This window comes from Dendropsophus ebraccatus, chromosome 5, assembly GCF_027789765.1.
Source record: "Dendropsophus ebraccatus isolate aDenEbr1 chromosome 5, aDenEbr1.pat, whole genome shotgun sequence".
Classification (NCBI taxonomy): domain Eukaryota; kingdom Metazoa; phylum Chordata; class Amphibia; order Anura; family Hylidae; genus Dendropsophus; species Dendropsophus ebraccatus.
Genome location: NC_091458.1, coordinates 43,595,691 through 43,608,681, shown reverse-complemented (window position 1 = coordinate 43,608,681; position 12,991 = coordinate 43,595,691). Strand labels below are relative to the sequence as shown.

Here is a 12,991-nt window from a genome sequence, read left to right as displayed (position 1 = left end):
AGGTCCAAGGTTCCCCGTAGGCCACCGGAGGGATTGTTACATCCCCTGCCGATTCCTACGAGACCTTGGACACATATATCGATGGACTTTATTACCGACTTACCAGTATCTAGGAGTAAGACTGTCATTTGGGTAGTGGTGGATCGGTTTTCCAAAATGTGTCACCTTATTCCACTGCGTAAACTCCCTAGTGCTCGTTTATTGGCCGCGTTATTTATCAATCATATTCTGCGGTTACATGGTGTCCTGGAGAACATTGTTTCCGATAGAGGTGTCCAGTTTGTGGCCAAATTCTGGAGGGAGTTCTGTGGGAAGCTGGGAATCTCTTTGTCCTTCTCGTCGGCTTTCCATCCCCAGACGAATGGACAAACTGAGAGAACCAACCAGTCTTTGGAACAATTTCTGAGATGTTTCGTAGCTGATACGCAGGATAAATGGCGAGATTTCATTTCTCTAGCTGAATTTGCTATTAACAACCATGAACAACGTTCTACTAATATGTCACCTTTTTTTTGTAATTATGGTTTCAATCCCAGGTATTCGTCCGTTCACTCTGCAGAGTCTGTTAATCCCTCAGCTGAGACAATCTTTTCTAAACTGTGCACAGTTTGGGCCCAAGCTCATCAGAGCTTGGTTAAAGCCCAAGAGTCTTACCAAAAATTCGCTAACAAAAGACGCATATCTGGCCATCAATATGTAGTGGGTGATAAGGTCTGGCTCTCTACTCGAAATCTTAAATTAAGGGTACAATCGGGGAAACTGGCGCCCAAATACATTGGGCCGTATACTATAGTAGAAATCATTAATCCGGTTACTTTCAGACTTAAACTGCCTGCATCTTTTAGAATTCATTCTGTGTTTCACAAAGCTCTGTTAAAAAAAATATGTGCCGCCGGTGTTTCCATCACTTTCTCCTGCCCCCCTGGTCGTTCAGGGTGAATTGGAGTATGAGGTGGAGAAAATTCTGGATTCCCGTTGGGTACAGGGATCATTAAAGTACTTGGTCCACTGGAAGGGCTATGGACCAGAGGAGCGTACATGGGTGGCACTTAAGGACGTGCACGCTCCTCAGCTGATCCGACGATACCATACTCAAAACCCGTCTAAGCCCGGTCCAGTGGATAAGGGTCCTGAGGCCCCTCATAAGAGGGGGGGTAATGTCAGGAACTTACCTTGCCCGGCTCCAGCGGCGTCTCCTTCCAGCTCGGCTCCGGCGGTTGGCTCGGGAGCGCGCCATTGCTCCGCCCGCCGGAGCCGAGTGACGTCACGGAGACCCGACGGCGTCCCTAGCAACCGGGGACGCCGTGGTGTCACGTGACTGTCAGCCGGCCGGCCGGCACGCAGCTGCTGTGTTTTGCACTCAGGCTGAGTGACAGGTCGCCCGGCCACTCAGCCTGCAGTGCACCAGCTGCAGTGAGACTGGACTCAGGAGGCCGGACCAATCAGCCTCTGGTCCGGGCTCCTGGTCCAGTATAAAGTTTCAGTATTGCCAGCAGGTTATCGCTGGCTATTAGTTCTACTAGTCCCAGCTCCCCTGCTCCTTCCCAGCGTCCCCTGTCCTAATTCCCTTCTGCCTGTTTTCTAGTGTTCTTGACCCTCCGCCTGACCTGTGACTATTCTTTGCTTGCCGATTCTGTACTGCGTTGCCCGTGTGGTTTGAACTGGCTTGTTCACTACTCTCTATTGTGTCTTGTCCGTCAGTCGTGTTTTGTGTCCCACGTATTCAGTACAGGGAACGTCTTCGTGGTTGTCCGCGACCGCCTAGGGTCGACTGAGGCAATTAGGCAGGGACAGTGGGTGGATTCAGATTAGGGCCCACTGTCTGGTCGTGTTTGTTTCTGCTGACAACAGGTGAGAGTCCTAGGATATAAAGGTATCTATAGGGCATTTGTTTATCTAGGTGGTTGCACATGGCCAACCCTCGGCTCCATTGTAACTAGAGTTAGGATTCCCATTCTTGAGGCTGGTGGACCCTCCTGGTAGGAGATAACTTGGAAAGATGGAAAAACCCCTTTAAGGGCATATAGTACATAGCATAATGGCAGAGGCCCTTAAAGGGGTACTTCAGCGAAAATCTTTTTCTTTCAAACCAACTGGTTTCAGAAATGTATATAGATTTGTAATTGACCTCTATTTACAAATCTCAGGTCTTCTCATACTTATCAGCTGCTGTATGTCCTGCATGAAATGTTTTTTTTTTTTCATTCTGGCACAGTGCTCTCTGCTGACATCTCTGTCCGAGACAGGAACTGTCCAGAGTAGTAGCAAATCCCCATATAAAACATCCACTGTTCCGGACAGTTCCTCTCATGGACAGAGGTGGCAGCAGAGAGCACTGTGTCAAACTAAAGAGAAAAAAAAAATTCCTGCAGGACATACAGCAGCTGATAAGTATGGGAAGTATGGGATTTTTAAATAGAAGTAAATTAAAAATCTATTTAACTTTCTGAAACCAGATCATATGAAAAAAAAGAGTTTTGCTGGACAACCGCTTAAAGACAGTAGGCCTCGCTCAGTTGGTCCAGTCCTATTTCCTATTTGCCACCGGGTGGGAAGAACCTAAGAAGGTCTTGTGTCTATAGTGTCTTGAGTCAGCAAACAAGGGGGTAGATAAATGGCCCAGGAGCCACAGAAAGGGTTAGGAGGAAAAACAAAACAAGTAGCAACCAATCAGATTTCACCTTTCATTTTCCAAAGAGTCTGAGAGGAATGAAAGGTGGAATCTGATTGGTTGCTAGGGGCAACTGAGTCAGTTTCAATTTACACCATGTTTGATAAATCTCCCTCATAGTATTTTAGAAACTTACATGATCCAGTAACACATAATAATGAGTTCACTTACCCCATGCGTATTGGACATATACACGTCTTCAGTCCTGGCAGTGCATTGTACTTGCTCCCTCCTAAAGTGAGAGCTGATAAGAATGCAGGGCTGGCTGGTGGGCGTTCCCAGTAGCACTGTAATATTATATTTAGGTTGGTGAACGGCTCCAGTTTCAACTGTTATACAACTTATGCAACTTTCTCATGAAGGTTGCAGTATATTCCTATGAATAGTAACTGTGGCAATGGCATGGACACTGAAGCCACATTGCATTACAAAAGCATCCCAGCCTTCAGCTTATGTAGTATGATAATATGGCTTACAAATTGTTGCCAATAGCATAAAACTTGGTAATCTACTAGTTGTATAAGGCAGTTAGTCTCCCAGCTGATCCTTGGCTCTGGATCAGCTATCTTGGCGGGACTGGGATAGTTTATTGTAGAATTGCTACTGTTTAAGGGAACCTGTATCATGCTGTCCGAACCATGGGCAGCATGAAACAGGGATAGGTTCTCTTACTCCAGTGATGAATGATTAGTGTAAATGGTGCAGTTTTTTAAAGGAATCAAAATTATAATAGTGACAATGATCATTGTCGTCCTCCCACCACCAGCCTCCACAGATAGATAGATAGATAGATAGATAGGAGATAGATAGATAGATAGATAGGAGATAGATAGATAGATAGATAGATAATAGCAAAAAAGCCACAGCACTCGTGGTAAAATAATATGCAGGTGGGTGCACACCGCGTACCCCGATCCAGGTGTACTCCAATATAAATTCAAATATGCGGCAGCACTCCAACTTGGAGTGCTGCCGCATATTTGAATTTAGATAGATAGATAGATAGATAGATAGGAGATAGATAGATAGATAGATAGATAGATAGATAGATGATAGATAGATAGATAGATAGATAGATAGATAGATAGATAGATAGGAGATAGATAGATAGATAGATAGATAGATAGATAGGAGATAGATAGATAGATAGATAGATAGATAGATAAAAGAGAAAACAAAGGCAGCACTCCTTCAGCAAAATGTGTTGGTGCCCGTAGTGTGCACCCCTGCGACCACAGGTGCTGTGGTAAAAAGTAACGGATTTGCAGTGATTCTGTTACTAGATAGATATGTGGTGCGCACGCCTTGGTCCACCTCCTGTGAAGTGTGACGCCAGTTCTATGGTGGTTGGCAGAGATAAAGCCGGGCCCAGTGATGTTATGTTGTGACGCCAGTGCTGGTTGGGCACACAGGTATGGTGGCACACCTGCTTTTATTTTAAAGGGCCGGCTATACCTTGTTCCCCTGTGGTCAGTGACCAGTGGTTGTTGTGGGGTCCCTTGGGTACTTATCACGGTGGTCTGGAGTGGAATAATGACCCACCCGGACTATTGGCACTACCACTCACAGACAGGGGAGATGACCCAAGGAGTGTGTGTGTACTGTGTCGGTGCATGACGATGAATACTGAGTCTCTTTATCACAAATAAAATCTGGTTTACTCTGAAGATACTTTTATGCAGCAGATCATACAGCTTTGCATTGATAGAATACTTTACGCTTGATACTTGAGGATACAGATCTGTATTGAGAGTAGAAAGAGTGGTACAGTAGTGCGGACTGGGTTGCGTGCTGAGAGGTTTGAAAGAGGATCAGAGGAGTAGAGAGGAGGATGTTGTGACAGTCCCAACCCAAGTAGTGCTGTATTCTGCCAGAACTTCAGAAGTAGAAATAGAAGAATACTTGAGAAGAGACAGAGAATACTTGTGCCTGTGTTTTGACTCTTTTGTCTTTGAAACCACCTATTGCCCTACCAGTGTCGGGGGACCCTTTCTAGTGGGTGACACAAGCCCCAGACCTTGTTACCTGGGATGAGCGGAATGCTGAGGGTTCCCTGCTTACACCCGTGCAGTGAGATAGCAACTTTTCTCTATTGAGATTAGTTCCTTTACTTGCTTTTGGATACTGTCCTGCACTGTCTCTCCTGGTCCACGGCGTGGGTTAGGATGATCTCTGACTTGTCCTCTCTAGTTGAAGCTTAACACTACATAGTGTTGAATGGAGTTACACTATGGACCGCTGTAGAGAACGTACTGGCTGGTGTCCTTCCTCTACAGAGTCTAACAACAAAAAGACCCTACACTTTCTCTAACCATGTGACTTCTTTCCTACAGCCCCTGTAAGGTGTGCTGTGAGTGGGTGAGGAGAGGGCATGTGTAAAGAGAGAGACGATAGCATAGAAGAAGAAAGTACTCTCATTGGCCTACAGATCCATGTGACATACAAATAAACAACAACCCCTTCAGTACTACAGGTGTGCAATAACTGAGCATAAATACTTGAAATAGCGACATCTTGTGGCGAAACCTTGGTACTACTACATCACCACTTACAATGAAAAAGTACAGGCTTTTACAAAGGCTGTAACCAATAGTAACACCCGTGGTGGGACACCATAGATAGATAGACAGACAGACAGACAGACAGACAGACAGACAGATAGATAGATAGATAGATAGATAGATAGATATTCCTGCTTGGCCATAGAGATGGCACATGTGAGGGGATCTTGTCTTGTGTTTTATGCTTTCAGTGGTCGGGTAGTATAAAACTGATGACAAGTTTCCTTTAAGGCCCCTTTAAGACACTCTTTTAGTTGATGTGGCATGTTTGGGTTGCCTGCCATCTTGATTCCGATTTCCCCTCTGATATGGCTCTCGTAATGCAGCCTACATTTCCCATGATCTCACCACTTCGAGTTTTAAGTGAAGCAAATGATAGATCAGGGACATAGAACTTGCTTGTATCCTGGAAACCTCTGGTAAGACATTTTCCTAAAGTAATAAAAAGAAAACATGTATGTAAATGGCGCAGTAATTGTGTAATTAAAAAATCATTGTTTGTGAGCAGCACTTGTCCCTGTACAGATGGGACGGGCTTCTGACAGTAATGTAAGTGACCCATAAACACCATGTGTAAGTTAGCTATTCAACGAGCACTTATTAACTTATATAGTCAATATGCACTCCTATAGGAAAATTTTACGGCAATCTAAAAGGTGCCTAAGTCTAAGTTTGCTAGGAGCTTCCAACAGATGGACCTTGTAATCAGCTTACCATCAGGGGATCATTTCATTTAAAGGGATTTTTGTCTCTCTAAAGTATATGTTAGTTTTACATTTCAATGTCCTTACTGCAATAAAGTCCTTACTGTAATAAAGTTGTACCATAAGGACTCATTTCAGAGCCGAGTTTTTCTTGCAAAGGTGAGCTCTGTGGCTATTATGTTCCATTGACAACAGACTTGCATATCTGTGATATACATTGGGATACTGTATTAATGCATGCCAACTTATGGCATGGTATACCCTTGGTGGGCCTATTTGAATAGACCAAATGTAGTCTACAATGTCTACTAATAGCCATGTTTGGTCTGTTTCTGAACATATATAGTAGAATGAGCTTTAGAGTCCCACAAAAATGAATAAATATTCAAGAGAGAGTCTGAACATATAAGTCCCTTATCGGGTGTATACGGTCATCGGCTGACAGCTGTCTTAATTACACAGACCAATGATCTGCCAAATCGGCCTGATTGGGAAGATTATCGCACTGTGGAACAAGGCCCTTTGATGACAGTGGGCTACCTGAAGGTTGAAGGGTACTATCTAGACACTCAGGTACTCAGCTGTAGGGACTTGAAAGAAGAAGTACCTGCATCCGCGGCTATGGAGATCCGCATAATGCTGTCTGTGGGCAAAGAGTAACACAGAACCAGGAACACAGGCCCCACCTAGTGAGTAAAGCTACCCTAAGGAAATCTAGTACATTGCAGTACAGTTCTCTGCTTTAACTACTCTTACTTAACTGCTGCTGGCCCCTGTCTCAGTTATCAGAAGGTCCCCCAACGTAGATAGGCCTTGATCCGCTTATACAATAGCCTCACTGTGGATTTCACTAGCCCAATATGGCTATGGTGGAGGATACTTGAAATAAAGAATACAGTCCCCACAGATGGGCCCTGGCTGGGGATGGTCCGAACTCTCCGAGGTTCGGGTTTGTATGAACCCGAACGCTCGGCATCAGATTCCCGCTGTCTACCCGCTCCGTGGAGCGGGTAGATACAGCGGGAGGACCGCCTGGAAAACTGGGATACAGCCTATGGCTATGGCTGTATCCCAGTTTTCCAGACGGTCCTCCCGCTGGATCCGCCCGCTGCATGGAGCGGGCAGACAGCGGGAGTCGTTACCGAGAGTTCGGGTTCGTACGAACCCGAACCGAACTCGGTTCGGACCATCCCTAGTCCTGGCCTCTAGGCCAGGCCCTGTAAGGTCTCTTCAGCAGGGATACTCTTGCTTCCTCTCACTAAACCAGGATACTGAACTGAACTCCCTCTCTATTTACTCTACCTCACAATAATTACCCTTTGTGGAGCTGTTTGGTTTGGAAGGGGTGAACACATCAGGAGACACTGAATCACACTTCTGATAGGCTTAAGGAATAGAGGCAGGATGGCCATGAGAGCTCAGTCAGGTTTTCAGTCAGCAGCATACACAGATAAATACATGTCATACATTCTCATTTCTTACTGACTAGGTGAGCAGGCCTGGTAGTCACTTTTTTATTGATTCTTTTCAGCAAAGTAAAGATAAAGAGGTAGCTCTCCCTAATGAAGAGCTCTCCCTGGGCCACATAGTCCAATAGAGAGGGCTGTGTGCATGCACAGCAACCTCTTCTATATGTGGTCGCTATACAATGTCAGATGGGGTCTTGGTGCCAGTGGTGTTAAAGGGAATCTACACCTATTAGGAGAACAATGGGAGTCCCTTATTCCACTAGGCAAGGAGGTTCCTGCATCCAAGCAGAGAATAACTGCTACCTTTATGGTGCGTTCACACCTACAGGATCTGCAGCTGATATTCTGCAGCACATTTCATTTAAATAACTGAACACAGCATCAAATCTGCTGCAGATCCTGTAGGTGTGAACGCACCCTAAAGGGGTTTTCTGGGGAGCAAAACAGGAAAGACCCTTCTGTTCCCCAGGCAACCCTTTTAAAGGGATTCCAAGTTTAAAGTCTGGGGTCCGACCATTGGGACCCCCAGTGACCTCTAAACTTCACTTTCAGTGTATCACTGATGCCAACTCATGACCCTCCAGCTGTTATATATATATATATATATATATATATTTTTTTTTTTTTTTTATTTTTTTTTTTTATTTATTTATTTATTTATATATTGCTGGTGGATTTTTTTTAACCAATTTAAAATGGTTATGCTGATGCATACAACAAGATGACCCTGTTTGGACATCTATTGGGTATTTATGGGCAGGTTTAGCTTCTGCCCCAGGTTCCTGGCAGTATTGGAGAAGAGGGGCCGCCCTACTGGCTGTATCTGCTCCTGACATTGCTGGCATCTCCAATCTCACAGTCTAATCCAGACTTCCCTACAATGCAGGAGGAGATTACAGAGGGAACGCTTTCACACGGTTCCTGTTTCCAGCCGGGACGGTTATAGCAGGGGACACGTGTGCCCTTCGGGTTGTGCTCCCCCAGGTCACGGTCACGTTGTGTAGCAGTAAGGGCTGGAGATGTATCGGCGGGCTGTGCTGTCACTGTATGGAGGCGGCGGCCCCGGCCTGCGGCTGACCGGGAACAGGTAGGTGTCCTGCTATACCATAGGCACCGGCGGGCGGTGATGGCGGCCGCACACGGCAGAGGGCACCTCTGGGGGCAGCACCTAAAGTCCCTGTCACATCCACTTATTCCCGGTCCCTTCATTGTTACACTATGTTACATTGGGGGGACACTTCTTAAATAAGTGGAGTAAATAAAGGGTTAAGTGGGTATTTTCCCTCATTGTATGCTCCTGGGTCATGGTAGTGTTGGGGGGCTGCATTGCCTCCCTACCCCCTGTAAGTGCCCAGTATAGTGTATATGCTGCCCCCTGTCAGTGCCCAGTATAGTGTATATGCTGCCCCCCTGTCAGTGCACAGTGTAGTGTATGTGCTGCCCCCCTGTCAGTGCCCAGTGTAGTGTATGTGCTGCCCCCCTGTCAGTGCCCAGTGTAGTGTATGTGCTGCCCCCCTGTCAGTGCACAGTGTAGTGTATGTGCTGCCCCCCTGTCAGTGCCCAGTATAGTGTATGTGCTGCCCCCCCCTATCAGTGCACAGTGTAGTGTATGTGCTGCCCCCCTGTCAGTGCCCAGTGTAGTGTATGTGCTGCCCCCCTGTCAGTGCCCAGTGTAGTGTATGTGCTGCCCCCCTGTCAGTGCACAGTGTAGTGTATGTGCTGCCCCCCTGTCAGTGCCCAGTATAGTGTATGTGCTGCCCCCCTGTCAGTGCCCAGTGTAGTGTATGTGCTGCCCCCCTGTCAGTGCCCAGTGTAGTGTATGTGCTGCCCCCCTGTCAGTGCACAGTGTAGTGTATGTGCTGCCCCCCTGTCAGTGCACAGTGTAGTGTATGTGCTGCCCCCCTGTCAGTGCACAGTGTAGTGTATGTGCTGCCCCCCTGTCAGTGCCCAGTGTAGTGTATGTGCTGCCCCCCTGTCAGTGCCCAGTGTAGTGTATGTGCTGCCCCCCTGTCAGTGCCCAGTGTAGTGTATGTGCTGCCCCCCTGTCAGTGCCCAGTGTAGTGTATGTGCTGCCCCCTGTCAGTGCACAGTGTAGTGTATATGCTGCCCCCCCTGTCAGTGCACAGTATAGTGTATATGCTGCCCCCCCTGTCAGTGCACAGTGTAGTGTATATGCTGCCCCCCCTGTCAGTGCCCAGTATAGTGTATATGCTGCCCCCCTGTCAGTGCACAGTGTAGTGTATATGCTGCCCCCCTGTCAGTGCCCAGTGTAGTGTATATGCTGCCCCCCCTGTCAGTGCACAGTGTAGTGTGTGATCCCCTGTCAGTGCACAGTGTAGTGTATATGCTGCCCCCCTGTCAGTGCCCAGTGTAGTGTATATGCTGCCCCCCTGTCAGTGCCCAGTGTAGTGTGTGTGCTGCCCCCCCTGTCAGTGCCCAGTGTAGTGTATATGCTGCCCCCCTGTCAGTGCCCAGTGTAGTGTATATGCTGCCCCCCTGTCAGTGCCCAGTATAGTGTATATGCTGCCCCCCTGTCAGTGCCCAGTATAGTGTATATGCTGCCCCCCCTGTCAGTGCCCAGTATAGTGTATATGCTGCCCCCCCCTGTCAGTGCCCAGTATAGTGTATATGCTGCCCCCCCTGTCAGTGCCCAGTATAGTGTATATGCTGCCCTCCCTGTCAGTGCACAGTGTAGTGTATATGCTGCCCTCCCTGTCAGTGCACAGTGTAGTGTATGTGCTGCCCCCCTGTCAGTGCACAGTGTAGTGTATGTGCTGCCCCCCTGTCAGTGCACAGTGTAGTGTATGTGCTGCCCCCCTGTCAGTGCACAGTGTAGTGTATGTGCTGCCCCCCTGTCAGTGCACAGTGTAGTGTATGTGCTGCCCCCTGTCAGTGCACAGTGTAGTGTATGTGCTGCCCCCCTGTCAGTGCACAGTGTAGTGTATGTGCTGCCCCCCTGTCAGTGCACAGTGTAGTGTATGTGCTGCCCCCCTGTCAGTGCACAGTGTAGTGTATGTGCTGCCCCCCCCCCTGTCAGTGCACAGTGTAGTGTATGTGCTGCCCCCTCCTATCAGTGCACAGTGTAGTGTATATGCTGCCCCCTCCTGTCAGTGCCCAGTGTAGTCAATGTGCTGCCCCCCCCCCCGGTCAGTGCACAGTGTAGTGTATATGCTGCCCCCCCTATCAGTGCACAGTGTAGTGTATGTGCTGCCCCCCCCTATCAGTGCACAGTGTAGTGTATGTGCTGCCCCCCTGTCAGTGCACAGTGTAGTGTATATGCTGCCCCCCCTATCAGTGCACAGTGTAGTGTATATGCTGCCCCCTGTCAGTGCACAGTGTAGTGTATATGCTGCCCTCCCCTGTCAGTGCACAGTGTAGTGTATGTGCTGCCCCCCCCTGTCAGTGCACAGTGTAGTGTATATGCTGCCCCCCCCCTATCAGTGCACAGTGTAGTGTATGTGCTGCCCCCCTGTCAGTGCACAGTGTAGTGTATATGCTGCCCCCTCCTGTCAGTGCACAGTGTAGTCAATGTGCTGCCCCCCCCGGTCAGTGCACAGTGTAGTGTATATGCTGCCCCCCCCCTATCAGTGCACAGTGTAGTGTATATGCTTTCCCCGCCTGTGCATAGTTATAGTTCCTGCTTCTTTATTATATATGTAATATAATAGCATGCCACGTGTGATAGTTCTGAGTTCTGTCCTGTTCCTGTAGGCTCGCTGACCTGGTGTGTAGGCGACTCTCTGTAGGCCATGTCCTCTGGTCTGAGACGTCTCCGTCTGATAATGATGGCAAAGGTAAACCATCTGGTGAGAAAGAGGACAAGACACCGCACAAGGAAGAGCCGCCAAAGCAGGATACCTTAGCTGGCTTACTTAGTGGCATGAAAGTTGAAGTGACCTCAAAGAAGACGTTCCAGGCGATGAAAAAGAAAAAGGCAAAACAACAAAGTCAAGAGAGTGCGGACAACATAGAAAGTGCCAGCAGGATGTTCCAGATGGTGGCAGAAGAGAGTCATCCCAATGAGTAAGAAAGCTGTCTTGGTGATTGTTTTGTGATTAGTGTAGATCTAGGTTCACATTAACCTTATATGTTTTATATTATATTAAACACATTGAGTAAACACCCAGAGTGCACAGAGAAACGTATGTGAACCTGTGTGCACACAATGTCCAATAGCTGCGTAGTGCCTCCGCAATATTGTATGTACTGTGCAGCTATTTAACATCACATGTGGGCGCAGTATTGCTTGTTCGTGACGTAGCCTCCTCCTCCCATCCTGTGAAATCTCAAGAAGTGAGTGCCGGGAGCAGAAGGCTACAGCTATCTTCTGCTCCCTGGACAACCCCTTTAAAGGAGACGTCTGGCAAAGTTTTTTTTTAAAGTATTGTATTGTCCCCCAAAAGTTATACAAATCACCAATATACACTTCTTATGGGAGATTCTTATAAAGTGCTTTTTTCCCTGCACTTACTACTGCATCAAGGCTTCACTTTCTGGATAAAATGGTGATGTCACGACCCGACTCCCAGAGCTGTGCAGGCTGTGGCTGCTGGAGAGGATGATGGCAGGGTGATACTGAGGGACACAGGGCACTGGAGGGACACTGAGCATCCCTCTGCCATCATTCTCTCCAGCAGCCACAGCCCACACAGCTCTTCGAGTCAGGTTGTGACATCACCATGTTATCCAGGAAATGACATCACCATTTTATCCAGGAAGTAAGGCTTTGGTAGGGTTTCCCTAGGTTGAACCTGATGGACTCTTGTCTTCTTTCAACCTTATATACTATGTTACTAAGCACTTATGCAAATTAGGCGATAAAGCCTACAGGGTGTTCCCCTGGGTTGCAGAAGCCCAGCAACATTTAACTCCTAACAGTGCTATACCTGAATGTAAACCCTCATTTAAAATTGACAGGCTGATCATTGCTGGGCTTTTGAAACCCAGGGAAACACCCCATAGGCTTTATCTTCTAATTGGCTTAAAACACTGCTGTTATATTTTAATAGTTTTGACAATTTCACGTGTGGTGATACCAACTTTTTCCTTAGACAGGGGCCTTAACTTTTTTTTTTTTTTTTTTTCTTGCAGCTGTAGTTCCTTTGTGTCCTGTATAGAGGAGACATTTAGTTTAGTTTTCACCCCTTGTATAGTGTTGTTTATGATTTGACACTAATCTCTTATCTTTTGTAGGGAGAAGCCGGTGAGCAAAGAACTTGCTGATGCGGCATCTGCAGTGGCATCGACTTATCCTTCCCAGCAAAAACAAGTGGAGTCTGAACTCCTTCGGCAGTTGCGTTTGCACAAGAAAATGGCTGAGGAAATCAGAATGAAAGGAAGTGATAATATAAGGTTAGGAATATTGTATGTTATACACTTAATGTACTGTCATGTGCACTGTATCCTAGGAGGCTGATGTATCCAGATATGCTTGATTTTCTAATGGAATCAATTTAGACACCAGCTTCCTGAATTTTTTTTTTTTTTTTTTTTTAACATTGTGTAGATGGACCTGACATGGTTCATGCACATGGCTGATTTACTAACAAACTGTTAATTTTATGCCTTTATGCTGTTTGTTGTGCC

The 12,991-nt window shown here is 47.1% G+C and overlaps 1 protein-coding gene across 1 annotated transcript in view; it reads left to right on the top strand.

The window, feature by feature from the left end:
* Positions 1-8,330: 8,330 nt before the first annotated feature.
* Positions 8,331-12,991, top strand: part of MRPS31 (mitochondrial ribosomal protein S31) — a 54,435-nt gene continuing 49,774 nt past the window's right edge. The window contains exons 1-3 of the mRNA XM_069972104.1: positions 8,331-8,492; positions 11,117-11,428; positions 12,599-12,757. Of these exons, the coding sequence (XP_069828205.1) occupies positions 8,425-8,492; positions 11,117-11,428; positions 12,599-12,757 (539 nt within the window). The 5' untranslated portion in view covers positions 8,331-8,424. The remainder of the gene's footprint in view (positions 8,493-11,116; positions 11,429-12,598; positions 12,758-12,991) is intronic.